This window comes from Hypanus sabinus, unplaced genomic scaffold (assembly GCF_030144855.1).
Source record: "Hypanus sabinus isolate sHypSab1 unplaced genomic scaffold, sHypSab1.hap1 scaffold_293, whole genome shotgun sequence".
Taxonomy (NCBI): Eukaryota; Metazoa; Chordata; class Chondrichthyes; order Myliobatiformes; family Dasyatidae; genus Hypanus; species Hypanus sabinus.
Genome location: NW_026781079.1, coordinates 60,529 through 73,837, shown reverse-complemented (window position 1 = coordinate 73,837; position 13,309 = coordinate 60,529). Strand labels below are relative to the sequence as shown.

The following is a 13,309-nucleotide window of genomic DNA, read 5'->3' as shown; positions in this document are numbered from 1 at the left end:
ACAAGTTATCACTTTATGCTGATGACTTGTTGTTATATATTTCTGATCCTGACAGGTCTATTCCCGCTATTTTATCCTTGTTGGCTCAATTTGGTAGTTTTTCTGGTTATAAACTAAACTTGGATAAGAGTGATTTATTCCCTTTAAACGCGCAAACTTTATTGAATGAAAGGATACAATTTAAAGTTGTTAATGATAACTTTATCTATTTAGCTATAAAAATTACTAAGAAATATAAAGATTTATTTACATTGAATTTTTTACCTATGCTCCATCAAATTCAACAACTTACTACAAGATGGTCTCCCTTATCCTTATCAATAGTTGGTCGGATTAATGCTATTAAAATGATGATTCTACCGAAATTTTTATATTTATTTCAAGCTTTACCAATTTTTATTCCTAAATCTTTTTTTGATAACATTGACTCAAAAATTTCCTCATTTGTGTGGCCAAATAAAAATCCTAGGTTAAGTAAAAGGCAATTACAAAAATCTAAAAAAGATGGTGGTTTAGCTCTACCTAACTTTAGATTTTACTATTGGGCGAATAATATTCGTAACTTAATTTATTGGAAATCAGATTTGGATTCACCATTGTGCCCACAGTGGGTAAATTTAGAATGCAATGAGGCACAGGGATATTCTCTATTCTCCGTTCTGGGTTCATCTCTTTCTGCCGATTTAGTTAAATTAAATAAACAGATATCCAACCCTGTTGTCAAACATACATTACGAATTTGGTTTCAATTTCGTAAATTTTTTACTCTGAAAAACTTTGCCCTTGATCGCCCTATTTTACTTATTTTTTTTTTCAAACCTTCTTGGACAGATCAAGCTGTTAGCATATGGAAAAGGAAAGATATAAAATGCTTTCGTGATCTCTTTTTTGAAGGTAGTTTGATGTCTTTCGACCAACTTTCCAACAAATTTGAGTTACCTAAATCTAACTTCTTTAGATATCTACAAATCAGAATTTTTTTACTTAAAATTCTACCATCCTTCCCTAATTCAACTTCAAAGGACTTTTTAGGTTTGAATTTTACCTTAAATCCCTATCAGAAGGGATTAGTGGCTTTTATTTATAATATGATTATGAAGATATAACCAGAAATATCAGGTAGAATTAAACAAGAATGGAAAAAAGAACTTCAATATAATATATCAATAGAAAAATGGGAAAAAAAATACAAATGGTTAATTCTTCTTCTATATGTGCTAAACATGCTTTAATACAATTTAAAATTGTACATAGAGCTCATATGTCTAAAGATAAACTTGCTCGATTCTACTCTCATATTAACCCTCAATGTGACAGATGTCATTCAGATGTGGCTTCATTGACCCATATGTTTTGGTCATGTCCCACCTTATATAACTATTGGAAGGACATATTCGCTACCATTTCCTCAATTTGGAATATCGATTTACAAACTCATTTTATTACTGCAATTTTGGTATACCAAATGAGGATGGTAATCAGTTTTCCCCTTCAGTTAGACGAATGATTGCTTTTGTAACATTAATGGCCAGAAGGTCTATATTACAAAATTGGAAAGAAGTAAATCCTCCTACCACATTTCAGTGGCTCTCTCAAACTATCTCTTATTTGAGCTTGGAAAAAATTAGAAGCACTATTTTTGACTCATCAGTTAAATTTGAAGAAACTTGGGGACCGTTCATTCGACATTTTCATATGAATTAATTTGGCCTCTCCCAGACCTTGTTTCTGTTTATTCTTGTTCTGGTATGGAGTTCCGGAGTTTTTGGCACTATCATATACAAATAAACTGTTATTATTGCCCCTGTAGTTTAGTTTAGTATTTTTTTCCAATATATATATTTTGCTTGTATTTTTATAATTTTTTCTTTTTCTTTTGATGATCATTCTTATTTTTTTCATATAATTATTATAGTCTTGATTGATAATGTACTATTTTTTCCTGTTGATATTTTAATAGGATATTGTTATCCTATCCTTAATTTAATTTCAAGTCTAATGCATTTATAACCTATTCATTATTATGTAATTTATATATATATATATATATATATATATGAAATTCAATAAAAAGATTGAAAAAGAAAAAAAAAATGAAAGAAAACTTCCTGAAATATCTCCTGCCGGAAGATTTGACGTTGTTCTTGAAACCACGCAGACAGTGGTTCGGACAGCCCAGCGCATCTGCAGTTGTGAACTTCCCAGATTCAGGACATTTACAAGGACAGGTGTGTCCCGACGTGTCTCATTCAAACAAACTCATTCGTAAGGCCAGTGATGTTGTTTGGGTGGAACCGGACTCTCTGACGGTGGCGTCTGAGATTAGGATGGTGTCCAAGTTGGTTGCCATCTTGGACAATGACTCCCATCCACTCCATAATGTACTGGTGAGGCACAGGAGTACATTCAGCCAGAGATTTATTCCACCGAGATGTAACACTGAGCGTCATTGTAAGTTATTCATACCCTTGGCCATCAAACGTTACAACTCCTCCTTCGGAGTGTCAGACACCCTGAGCCAATAGGCTGGTCCTGGACTTATTTCCACTTGGCATGATTAATTTATTATTTAATTATTTATGTTTTATATTGCTATATTTCTTCTCCATTCTTGGTGCGACTGTAATGAAATCCAATTTCCCTCGGGATCAATAAAGTATGTCTGTCTGTCTGTCTGAAGAGGAATGGGGATTGGAATTGAAATGGCTGGCCACCGGCATGTTGCAGATCCGCGCTCAGTGGAGATCGGGCAGTGATTGGAGCGAGGTAGTGTGTCTTCGGGGAGATCGGACTGCGCGTGTGCAGCCGAGCTGCACCCCTCCCTTTCCGTTGACTGTCCAGCTGCCTATCGGCATGTATGACTGAATCAAGGTGGGTGGGGGGTGGGAGCTGTGCTTTCTGAAAAGCCAACTGCCCAACGGCAGAGGCGACTTGATGATGCAGAGCGGGAGGAGCCATGCTGAGCATCGCTGACCATCTGGATTGGCAAGGTCACGGCGGTAGACCCCAAAGGGGTTGTGAAGTTAGAGGGCAAAAGTAATGCAGCGCAATGCAGGAAAGTCCTGGAGAAAAACCTGATGCGGACTGCAGGAGTACTAAGGTCTTTATTCTTTGGAGCATAGAAGGTTGGGGTGGGGGGGGGACTTGATAGAGGTATTAAAAATTATGAGGGGGATAGATAGAGTTGATGTGGATAAGCTTTTATCCATTGAGAGCAGGGGAGATTCAAACAAGAGGACATGAGTTGAGTTAGGGTGCAAAAGTTGAAGGGTAACACGAAGGGGAACTTCTTTACTCAGAGAGTGGTAGCTGTGTGGAACGAGCTTCCAGTAGAAGTGGTAGAGGCTGGTTCGGTATTGTCATTTAAAGTAAATTTGGTTAGGTATATGGACTGAAAAGGAATGGAGGGTTATGTGCTGAGTGCAGGTCGGTCGGACTAGGTGAGAGTAAGCGTTCGGCACGCACTAGAATGGCCGAGATGGCCCGTTTCCGTGCTGTAATTGTTATATGGTTATAGAGGAACCTGGGTGGGAGAGGCATTTTAATGTAAAATGCATCGGTCCCCTGTGGAACACTACTAGTCGTCGGTAGGGAGACAGAAAATGTGCCCTCTATTCCTACTCTTTCCCTCCTGCCAATCAGCCACTACGGTATCCATGCTGGAGCTTTTTCTGCAGTACCATGGTCTCCACCCTGCCAGAGACCTTCTGAAAAATCAACTACTACTACATCATCCAGTTCTCCATAGTCTATCCTGCTTTTCATTTCTCAGGGAATTCCTGTGGAGTTTTCAGGCAAGAGGGGAAAAACTCCTTTGTTTCACTTGAGGAAACAATTCTGACTGTGGCCTCTATTATCATGTACCTCCAAGAACCCGAAGACCGCATCCTTAAAAAGCGACTCCAATATTTCCCAGCCACTGAGATCAGACTACCTGGCGCAATAATTTCCTTCCTTCGGCCTCTCTCCGTTTCTGAAGAGCGGAGCGACATCTGCAATTTTCGAGTCTCCTGGAACCATTCTGGAATACAGTGATTCCTGAAAGATCGTTACCATCTCTGCAACCGCCTCTTTCGGAACTCTGACGTGAATTCCACCTGGTCCAGGTGACCTCTCCACATTCGGACCTTTCATTTTCCCAAGTAGTTTTTCTCCTGTTCTGGGAACGTGACTCTCTTCCTGCTCCCCGACTCGAGCTCTTGTCTTTCACAGTGAAGACTGATGCAAAGTACTTATTCTCTTCCTCCGCTCTTTCTTTGTCCCCCATTGCTACCTCCCCAGGATCCTTTTCCAGCGGTCCGATATCTCGACCTTTGCATTTCGTGTAATGGAAGAATAAAATCCAAGGAGGACGGCGGCTACGAACTTTGGCAACTCCAATCATGAACTTTCCACATAGATTTGGCCGGTATTGGATTGAGCCTGGTCCTTGCAGGTAAGATCCAGTTCAGGTGGAACTCAGTCTATTTATTTTAATACTGGGGAACTGTGTTATATATTCACCTATGGTGTCGGTTGCCCAAGGGGCATTCCACTCCTGGTATAACAATCAATTGTCCACCAGTATCTCCGGTATCTTGAACTGTTGACCGGAGGATCGCACCTTTTGGTGGGGAACTAGTTATCCCACCCACCTCACAACCCGTTTATCAGTGCCTCGGAACATAGGCAGATGTGTTTGTATCCCATCACTATTAAGAGAAGGATTCAAATTCCGGCCGGATGGAGCGTTTACAAAAGGAATAGCAAACACCTTGTGCAAACAACCACATTATAGTGATCTCCACAGATCAATATTGCGTTCACTCCTTGCTGGGTTTTATACCACCTTCGGCACAACGGTAAGCTGAACAAAGGGACTTTGCCTTATAATTCATCATTAAGTTTCGGCAGGCATATTAAAGTCAGATGCTTTAAACAAAAAAGAACCTGCCAGGCGGTTTTAGTGTGTCGCGTTTCGTGGAAAGCGAGACCTTCGTAAATTAAGATCAGTCGCTTATAAAACCATTCATTAAATTGAGTCTGTATGACGTGTTTCGTGCTCAGTGAGGAATTTGGATAGACAACGCACAGCAAGATAGACAATGACACCAAACGGAAAAAAGTAATGCATGCTTTGGTCTCAGATGAATCTCTTTGAGTTGTACATACGTAAAGTTTGGTGAAGCGATGCCCCTGTCAGCAGTCCTCAAAGCACTTGGCTGTAGTTATCTCAGTCTGCATCCGCACCGAGCTGGTGCCTGTATTAAGCAAGCTTCAGGTACTGCTGAAGGCGGAAATATAATTTTAAAATACCTGAGCTTAAAGTCTACACGAGGAAATCCTCAGGTGCTGGAAATCCTAGCAACGCACACAAACTGCCCGAAACGTCGACTGTGCTTCTCCTTATCGGTACTGGCTGGCCTGCTGTGTTCCACCAGCGTTTTGTGTGCGTTGCTTGAGCTGAAAGTCCATTGAGTTGCCAATGTAAAGCACCAGGGACTGCGGAAATGTGCAGCCGCGTAGAACTTGGGAGGAGATTCCGACCCGTAAAGCGACACAGTGAACATTTCCACCGTGCTCTCTATCTCCAACTCAAAACCCGAAAAGTTCAGATTTCAAAGTACAACTTACTTTTCCGCAGTACAGCAAGTCTCAGCAACTGTGTGTGTGTGAGAGAGAGAGAGAGAGAGAGAGAGCGAGAGAGAAAGAGAGAGAGAGAGACAGACAGAGAGAGAGAGAGAGAGAGAGAGAGAGAGAGAGAGAGAGAGTGTAAGAGCTAGAACGAGTAGGTTTTGTGGAGGAAACAGATGAGATTGTGTGGAAGAAACTAGGTGACGGAGACAGTCAGAGAGTGAGCACGTGGTGAACCCACGCCTCCTTTCGCAGGCGAGAGTGCGATTACCCGTGGCAGATTTCAGCAACACTTTTTTTTTAATTGCCTCTTCAAAGGAAGCATACGGTGTTCTGTCAATATGTCTGATTCCGCAATGCGCACAGATCCTTGACAGGAAAGGAAGTGAGTTGGTGCAGAGTACAGATGGAACTGCTCCGGGAAGCGTAACCATTTCTCACCCTGAGGTGAAGCAGGATCCGACCACACGATAGGGATATTTTCTGGACCGGTGTTTTTCATAATTCAACAAGGAAGTGCAAGGAGACTGATTCAGGAGGCTAAAGTCCTGTTTTAATGAGCGTGCTGGCATTGAAGTTTGGTTCAGGACCAAAATAGAGAATATTATGTTATGTGCACATGCATGATGGCGGTTTTTTTTTCTTTTCCGCAGCTCAATATTCGACACTAACGCATCTGAGCGAAATTTGCCATTCGATCCGTCGGGTCAGTTGCGCCGTTTCCTCATTGCAGATTTCATTTCCTCACCACCTCAGTGTTCTGCACCACCCGCCTCTTGACCTTGCCCACCCCCGAATATAATTCCCCACTATTTATAACATTGATCATTACAGGAAATATTAACATTACCCGAGTTAGTACAGTTTTGGAATAGTTTCGATCACATGGTAAAATACCATTAGGTGTAAAATCATTATTGGTTAGTTATAATTATTTCTGCCAAGACCAGCATGGATACAAACTCAGTTCCTTATCATGACATCTGCTCCTACTATCCAACGTGCTACCACCCCTTCCTACGGTGTCCTTCCCCTATTTAGTTATGGTATACCTCAAAAATGCTTTGTGCAAACAGATAATTCTTTATTTAGACCTATGTCTGCCGCTATTAGGGAACAATGTCTGGTAGATCATTTGTGGCTGAGTAAGGTTCACTTTTTGGCTATGCAGCAACCAACATGAGCTACCTAGAAGCTAAATAAGCTAATCATACCCCTTAATCCATTCTCCCATTTACCTATCCCTCAACCTAAGCTCACCTTTCCCTTCATCGGAGGGTCAATTAGTGTTGAGGAAGAAAGAATTCTCTGCAGGAGGACATGGGCGGATTGGGGCAATGGGCAAGGAATTTGCAGGAAACAGGACGGGGGGATGTCTATGGTCATGCACTTTGGTAGGTGGAATAAAGGCGTGGCCTATTTTCTGAACTGAAAGGAAATTCAGATATCAGAGATACAAAGGGACTTCAAGGCCTTTGTGCAGAATTTCCCCGTGATCAACTAGCAGGTTGAGATGTTGATAAGGAAGGCAAATTCAATGCCAGCATTCAATTCGAGTTGCGCTGATTATAAGAGCATCGATTGGATGTTGAGGTTTTATAAAGCAGTACCCCGTGCGCATAGCGAGCCTTGTGAGCTGTATTGAGTCGCTGAATTGGAGAAATATATATGCCAGCATTGGAGCGTGTCGAAATGAAGTCCACGAGAATGATTCCGGTAGTGAAAGTGTTAACGGACGAGGAGAGTTTGATGGCTCTGGGTCTGCACTCCATCGAATTTAAGAGGATGAGGGGAAACCTACTGAATGTTAGCGGCCTAGTCAGAGTGGATATGGAGAGGATGTTTCCTTTACTGGGTGTCTAGGGCCAGAGTGCACAGTGTCAGGATGGGGGAACCTCAATTTAGAACAGAAATGAGAAAGAATTTCTTCTGCCAGAAGAGGATGAATCTGTAGAGCTCAATGCCACGGACAGACGTGGAGGCCAAGATGTTGATAATATTTAAAATTGATGTTGTTAGCTTCTTGGTTAATCAGGACATCGGGTTTACGGGGAGATAGCAGGAGAACAGGACTGACAGGGATGTACCTTTTTTTGAACAAGGGGACAACATTGGCCTCCCTCCAATCCCCCCGGTACCATTCCCTTGGACAACGAGGACATAAAGATCCTAGCCAAAGGCTCAGCAATCCCTTCCCTCGCCTCGTGGAGCAGCCTGGGGAATATTCTTTAAATCTCCGGGATCTTGTCCGTCCTAATGTATTTTAACAACTCGAACATTTCCCTTAATATCAATATGCTTCAGAAGATCAACCTCACTCATATTGTCCTCACCTTCCTCATTTTCCCTCTCAATGGTGAATACTGATGGCAGTATTCATTGACGACCTCGCTCACCTCCGCAGCCTCCAGGCACATCTTCCCATCTTTATCTCTAATCCGTCCTACTTTCACTCCTGTCATCCCCTCCTTTCCTCACATAATTGAAGTATACGTCTGGATATTCCTTTACCCTACTTGCCAAGGCTTTCTCATGCCCCCTTCTTGCTCTCCTCAGCCTCTTCTTAATCTCCTTTCTTGCTACCCTAGATTCCTCAATAGACTCATCTGATCCTTGCTTGCTAAACTTCATGTATGCTGCCTTCTTCAAATCGACAAGATTCATGATTCATGATTCATTCACCCTACCATTCTTTATCTTTCTCACCGGGACAAATTTATCCCTAACCTCCTGCAATAGATCTCTAAACATCGACCACATGTCCATACATTTCCCTGCAAAAATGTCATCCAAATTCACACACGCAAGTTACTGCCTCATTAATTCCTTTCTCCAATTAAAAAAATATCCTGTCCGCTCGGATTCTATCCTTTTCCATGATAATGCTAAAGGTCAGAGTGCGGTGGGCACTGTCTCCCAGATGCTCACACACTGTGAGATCTGTGACCTGACCCGGTTCGTTACCTAATACTAGATCTAGTATCACATTCCCCCTAGTCGGCCTGTCAATATTTTGTGACAGGAATCCGTCCTGGACACACTTAACAAACTCTGGCCCATCTGAACCTTTGGAACGAATCAGGTGTCAATCAATTTCAGGGAAGTTAAAGTCACCCATGATAACAACACTGCTATTTCTGCACCTTTTCAACATCTGCCTCCCATTCTGCTCCTTGGCATCACTGCTGCTACCAGATATATGGTACTCCCAGTACAATACCGTTCCCTTCCTGTTCCTGACTTCCACCCATACTGACTCAAAAGAGGATCCTGCTACATCACCCACCCTTTCTGTAGTTGTAATAGTATCACTGACCAGTAATGCCACCCTCCCCCTCTTTCCCCCCGTCCCTCTGCCTTTTAAAACACTGAAATCCAGTAATATTGAGAATCCATTCCTGCCCTGGTACCAACCAAGTCTCTGTAATGCCCCCTACATCATAATTCCATGTATGTGCCCAAGCTCTCAGTTCATCACCTTTGCTCCTGATGCTTCTTGCGTTGTCGCACACTCGCTCTAGCTCCTCCCCCAGCTTTTTGCATTCAGCAGGGATCTCTCCCTACGCGACTCCCTTGTGCCCTCGTCCCTCTCAACATATCTCCCTCCTTGCGCTTATAGTTACCAGCGGAACATGTGCTCCCAAATCTCCGCTCGCGGTCCATGAGCGGCGTTTTGACCACATGAATGTGGATTTGGTTGGCACGTTGCCTCATGGACCATACGTTGGTCGTAGGCACCGCCGCCCTCGACCATCTCAGCGGCGGAGGTGGCTCTAGCGTTCGTTTGCTCGCGAATCGCTTGGTTCCGCGTCCCGTGAAGAATGTATTCAGACAGAGGTACGCGGTGTACGTCCGAGCTTTAATATGCGCTCGCCGGTGGTCTAGAGCGGTGGTAATTTAAAAAGAAGACAACCATATGCAGTGGGCAGCGGAGTGAGAGTTAGCAGAGAGATATGGCTTTGGCTCAATGGGTGATGACGACGCGAGGAGGGTTTCCCTGTGCTAAATGCGGAAAAGTCGTAGGTGTGTGAGGCCGGTTTTCTGTTCTCGTTGCCAGATGTGGCACGTCCTGGAGTCTCCCTGCCTCCCGGACGGCCATATCTGCGCCCGGTGTGTCGAGCTGCAGCTCCTAAGGGACAGCGTTAGGGAACTGGAAATGCAGCACGATGATCATCGTCTGTTCAGGGAGATCGAGGAGGTGATAGGAAGGAGTTAGAGGGAGGTGGTCACTCCGTGACCACGGGAGACAGACAGGTCGGTAACAGTCAGGAGAGGGAAGGGGAAGAGTCAGGCTCTAGAGAGTATCCCTGCGACTGTACCCCTTGACAATAACTACTCCTGTTTGAGTACTGTTGGGGACGACGGCCTACCTGGGGAAAGCAACAGTGTACGTGCGTATGGCAGAGAGTCCGGCCCTGTGGCTCAGAAATGAAGAGGAAGAAAGAGGAAGGCGGTAGTGATACGGGACTCTATTGCTAAGGGGTCAAACAGGAGATTCTGTGGACGCAGGAAAGAATCTCAGATGCCTCACAGGTGCAAGGGTCTGCGATGTTTCTGATGCACTGCTGTCCCCTGTACGTCTCTGCACCGTGACGCAGTTCCGCAGACCCGGTGTCGGTGGCTCGCCGCTGGTTGGCCGCATCCATTAGAAGTATCTAATTTTTTCTACCTATTATAGAGGGCAAACGCCACAGGCGTACTCGACGCTGGCTGTGCATTTCCCATCCGTCCCCTAATAAATTCGTTTATAAAAAATCAGAAATCCGAGTGAAAGAAAGAAAATAATAAAATATTGTCCCCCTCGCTCTCGGAAGTTTAAGACTGGGTAATAAACGTGTTGTGTGATATAATCAAACTGCGGCGTGATATCACAGGCGGCCGCAGCTCATATTGTCTGTCGCGAGAGAAGGGCGAAGCGATGAGAGAACAGATCCGGTTTTGAAGCAATCATGGGCAGTAAACCGACATAGCGAGGAAACAGATAGATTACCAGTCAGAAAGTCACCACACACGAAGAATCGGAGCAATAAACCACTGATCAGCGAGTTCGTTGGAACAAATCCAAAGCAGAGTGCGCCGGCATCAACAGGTAAAGGTTAATGATTCACCGAACACACACATTGCGTAATGGGGGCGTGACTATTCACGGTCAGAACCAGAATCGGGTCTCAGCGGAATCAGAGCCCTGCGGCTCCACAGAAGGCAGAGCGGACAGAAAATATTACGTCCACTCATACAGTTCGCGTCAGTTGCGGGTAGTTAACCATTTCAGGGATTTCTTCAACAAGCCTCAGACATTGTTGTCGGCATAGTGGATACAAGGACACGTGAGGTTAAATCTTCCGTATCGCCGTTTATCTGCGTTATGTGAGCGCTCTCCTTCTTTGGTTTTGGCTGCAGGTAGGTTTATCACGGCTGTTCTTTCACCTGGCTTTACCTATCAATACGCAGCTCGTCTTCTTCTTTCCGCGACCCCCAACCCGCCGACCTTCCGTGTTCTGGCACCCATCCGCTTCCCCAGACCCGAGGGAGGTCCCGGCCCGAGAATGATGAAATCGATCCTGTATCCGCCGCTTCCAGCACGTTCCACACCCTCCGCGTCCCTCTGAGCGAAGAAATCCCTCCCCGTCCCTCTGAGCGAAGAAATCCCTCCCCGTCCCCGTAAACCTTTCACCTTTCACCCTTAGGTCCATGACCTGTAGTTGTTTCCCCCCCCCCAACCCCAGTGACAACAGGAACGAGGTTGCTTGGGATATTTGTTCAGCCCCTCCAAACTTCCCTACAGATCCAATGACCCACGATTGACACCACACATCGGCTCCGTGCCGCAGGATTCGTCTATGAAACAATATTACACGGGAAAAAAAACGGGTGCAGACTCCACGGAGAGTGATGGCGTAGGGCGCAGTTGGGCCTAGTGTGTTTGGGCGCAAATATCAGCACTCCTGCGAAGGGGCCCCAAGTTATTTTAAAGCAGTTGGCTGGTTTGAAAACAAACATAAAAATAAAGGCTTCCACGTCAACTATTTTAATTTTTTGACCTCACTAATAATTTTCTGTTTGTTACAGAACACCGGCGCCTACCGAAACTCTGTCCGCACAATGGCTGAAAGGACGGGCAGCAATGGCTTCTCAAATGCATCAACTGCAGGAAAGGGCACGGGTATGTTACCGTTTTTAAAATTTAATTGTAAATTCTAATCGGTGGTGTGTCTGGCTTTAATCGGTGTCCGCAAATTGCAAATGATTCGTGAAGGGACGGAGAAGAGAGACGAGAGAGTGTTAACATCTATTGGGGAAGCGCAGTCTCATGTGGAAAGGGGTATAACCACGGCCTGCTTCACGCTCCTCACAGCGGGTTGCGCGTGCGCGTCACCAGAGCGAGATATTGCAGGGATTTGCCGAAGAGCGGACAGGGCAGCGGGTCACACAGACCAGAACGGTGCTGATGAAATAGTTGGGGAGGGCCCTGAGGGTGATAGTAATGGGTTTCGATTTCCCAGGGAATACGCTGTGTTTTCTCTCTGTGAAATGTCTTCCGCGCCTTCCGATCAGGTCTGGGCCCGTTCTCTAACAGAGTGGGTGCGGCGCTCGTAAATGTTTCAGGGCAATACTAGGTGAACACACGGGGAGCGTTTGATGGCTGTGATCCTGCAGTCTTTGTAGCTCAGCCGTACCTAATTGAAACCTACCGACTATTGAAAGTCCTAGATAGATTGGATGGAGAGAGGATATTCCCCGTGGTGGAGAATGTAGGATCGGGGAGCGCAGCCTCAGAATAGAAAGACGCATCTTTCGAGTAATGCTGAAGAGCACCGGCAGGGGATTGTGAATCTGTGGAATTCGTTGCCGCAGACGGGCGAGTCATCAAATGTATTTAAAACGGACAGTGACAGGCTGGTGATTATTAAGGATATCAATATTTACAGGAAGTAGGCAGGTAAATGAGAAGGATAATAAATCAGCCATGAAGAAATGGCGGAGCAGACACAAAGGGCCTTAGTGCTTCGAACTAACTAGCAGTGTGGTGGGTCAACGGATTGGGGAAGTATGGATAAAGTGAAACGAAAAAGCATGGGTATTGATAAATTAAAAAGCAAAAGCTAAATGAGAGTGAAAAATAATGGTACAATGCAGAAAAGCCAAGTGCATGAGAAGGACATATTACTAGATTTTAAACGCACAGTGTGTGTAAAGGCACATTATCTGAATTGCCGTTGTAGTCGTAACAAAATCAGTGAACTTGTTGCAGAATTGTGAATGAAGTGGTATGAGTTAGTGCCACTACAGAAACATAGAACATAGAATAGTACAGCGCATTGCAGGCCCTTCGGCCCACAGTGTTGTGTTGACTCTCAAACCCTGCCTAACGTATAAACCCCCACTTTAAATTAATCCATATTATTGTCTAGTAGTCTCTTAAACCTCACTAGTGTGTCTGCCTCCACCACTGACTCAGCCAGTGTATTCCACGCACCAACCATTCTCGGAGTGAAAAACCTTCCTCTAATATCCCCCTTGAACTTCACTCCCCTTAACTTAAAGCCATGTCCTCTTGTACCGAGCAGTGGTGCCCTGGGGAAGAGGCGCTGGCTGTCCACTCTATCTATAATTCTTAATATCTTGTATACCTCTATCATGTCTCCTCTCATCCTTTTCTCCAAAGAGTAAAGCCCTAGCTCTCTTAATCTCTGAT

At 44.6% G+C, this 13,309-nt stretch overlaps 1 protein-coding gene across 2 annotated transcripts in view; it reads left to right on the top strand.

Moving 5' to 3' along the window:
* Positions 1 to 13,309, top strand: part of LOC132388292 (beta-1,3-galactosyltransferase 5-like) — a 45,589-nt gene that overhangs the window by 27,420 nt on the left and 4,860 nt on the right. For both annotated transcript variants that reach the window (XR_009510204.1, XM_059960630.1), the window contains exon 2: positions 11,683 to 11,776. Coding sequence is in view for 1 of the 2 variants with exons in the window: in XM_059960630.1 (XP_059816613.1) it covers positions 11,683 to 11,776 (94 nt within the window). In the remaining variant the exon portion in view is untranslated. The remainder of the gene's footprint in view (positions 1 to 11,682; positions 11,777 to 13,309) is intronic.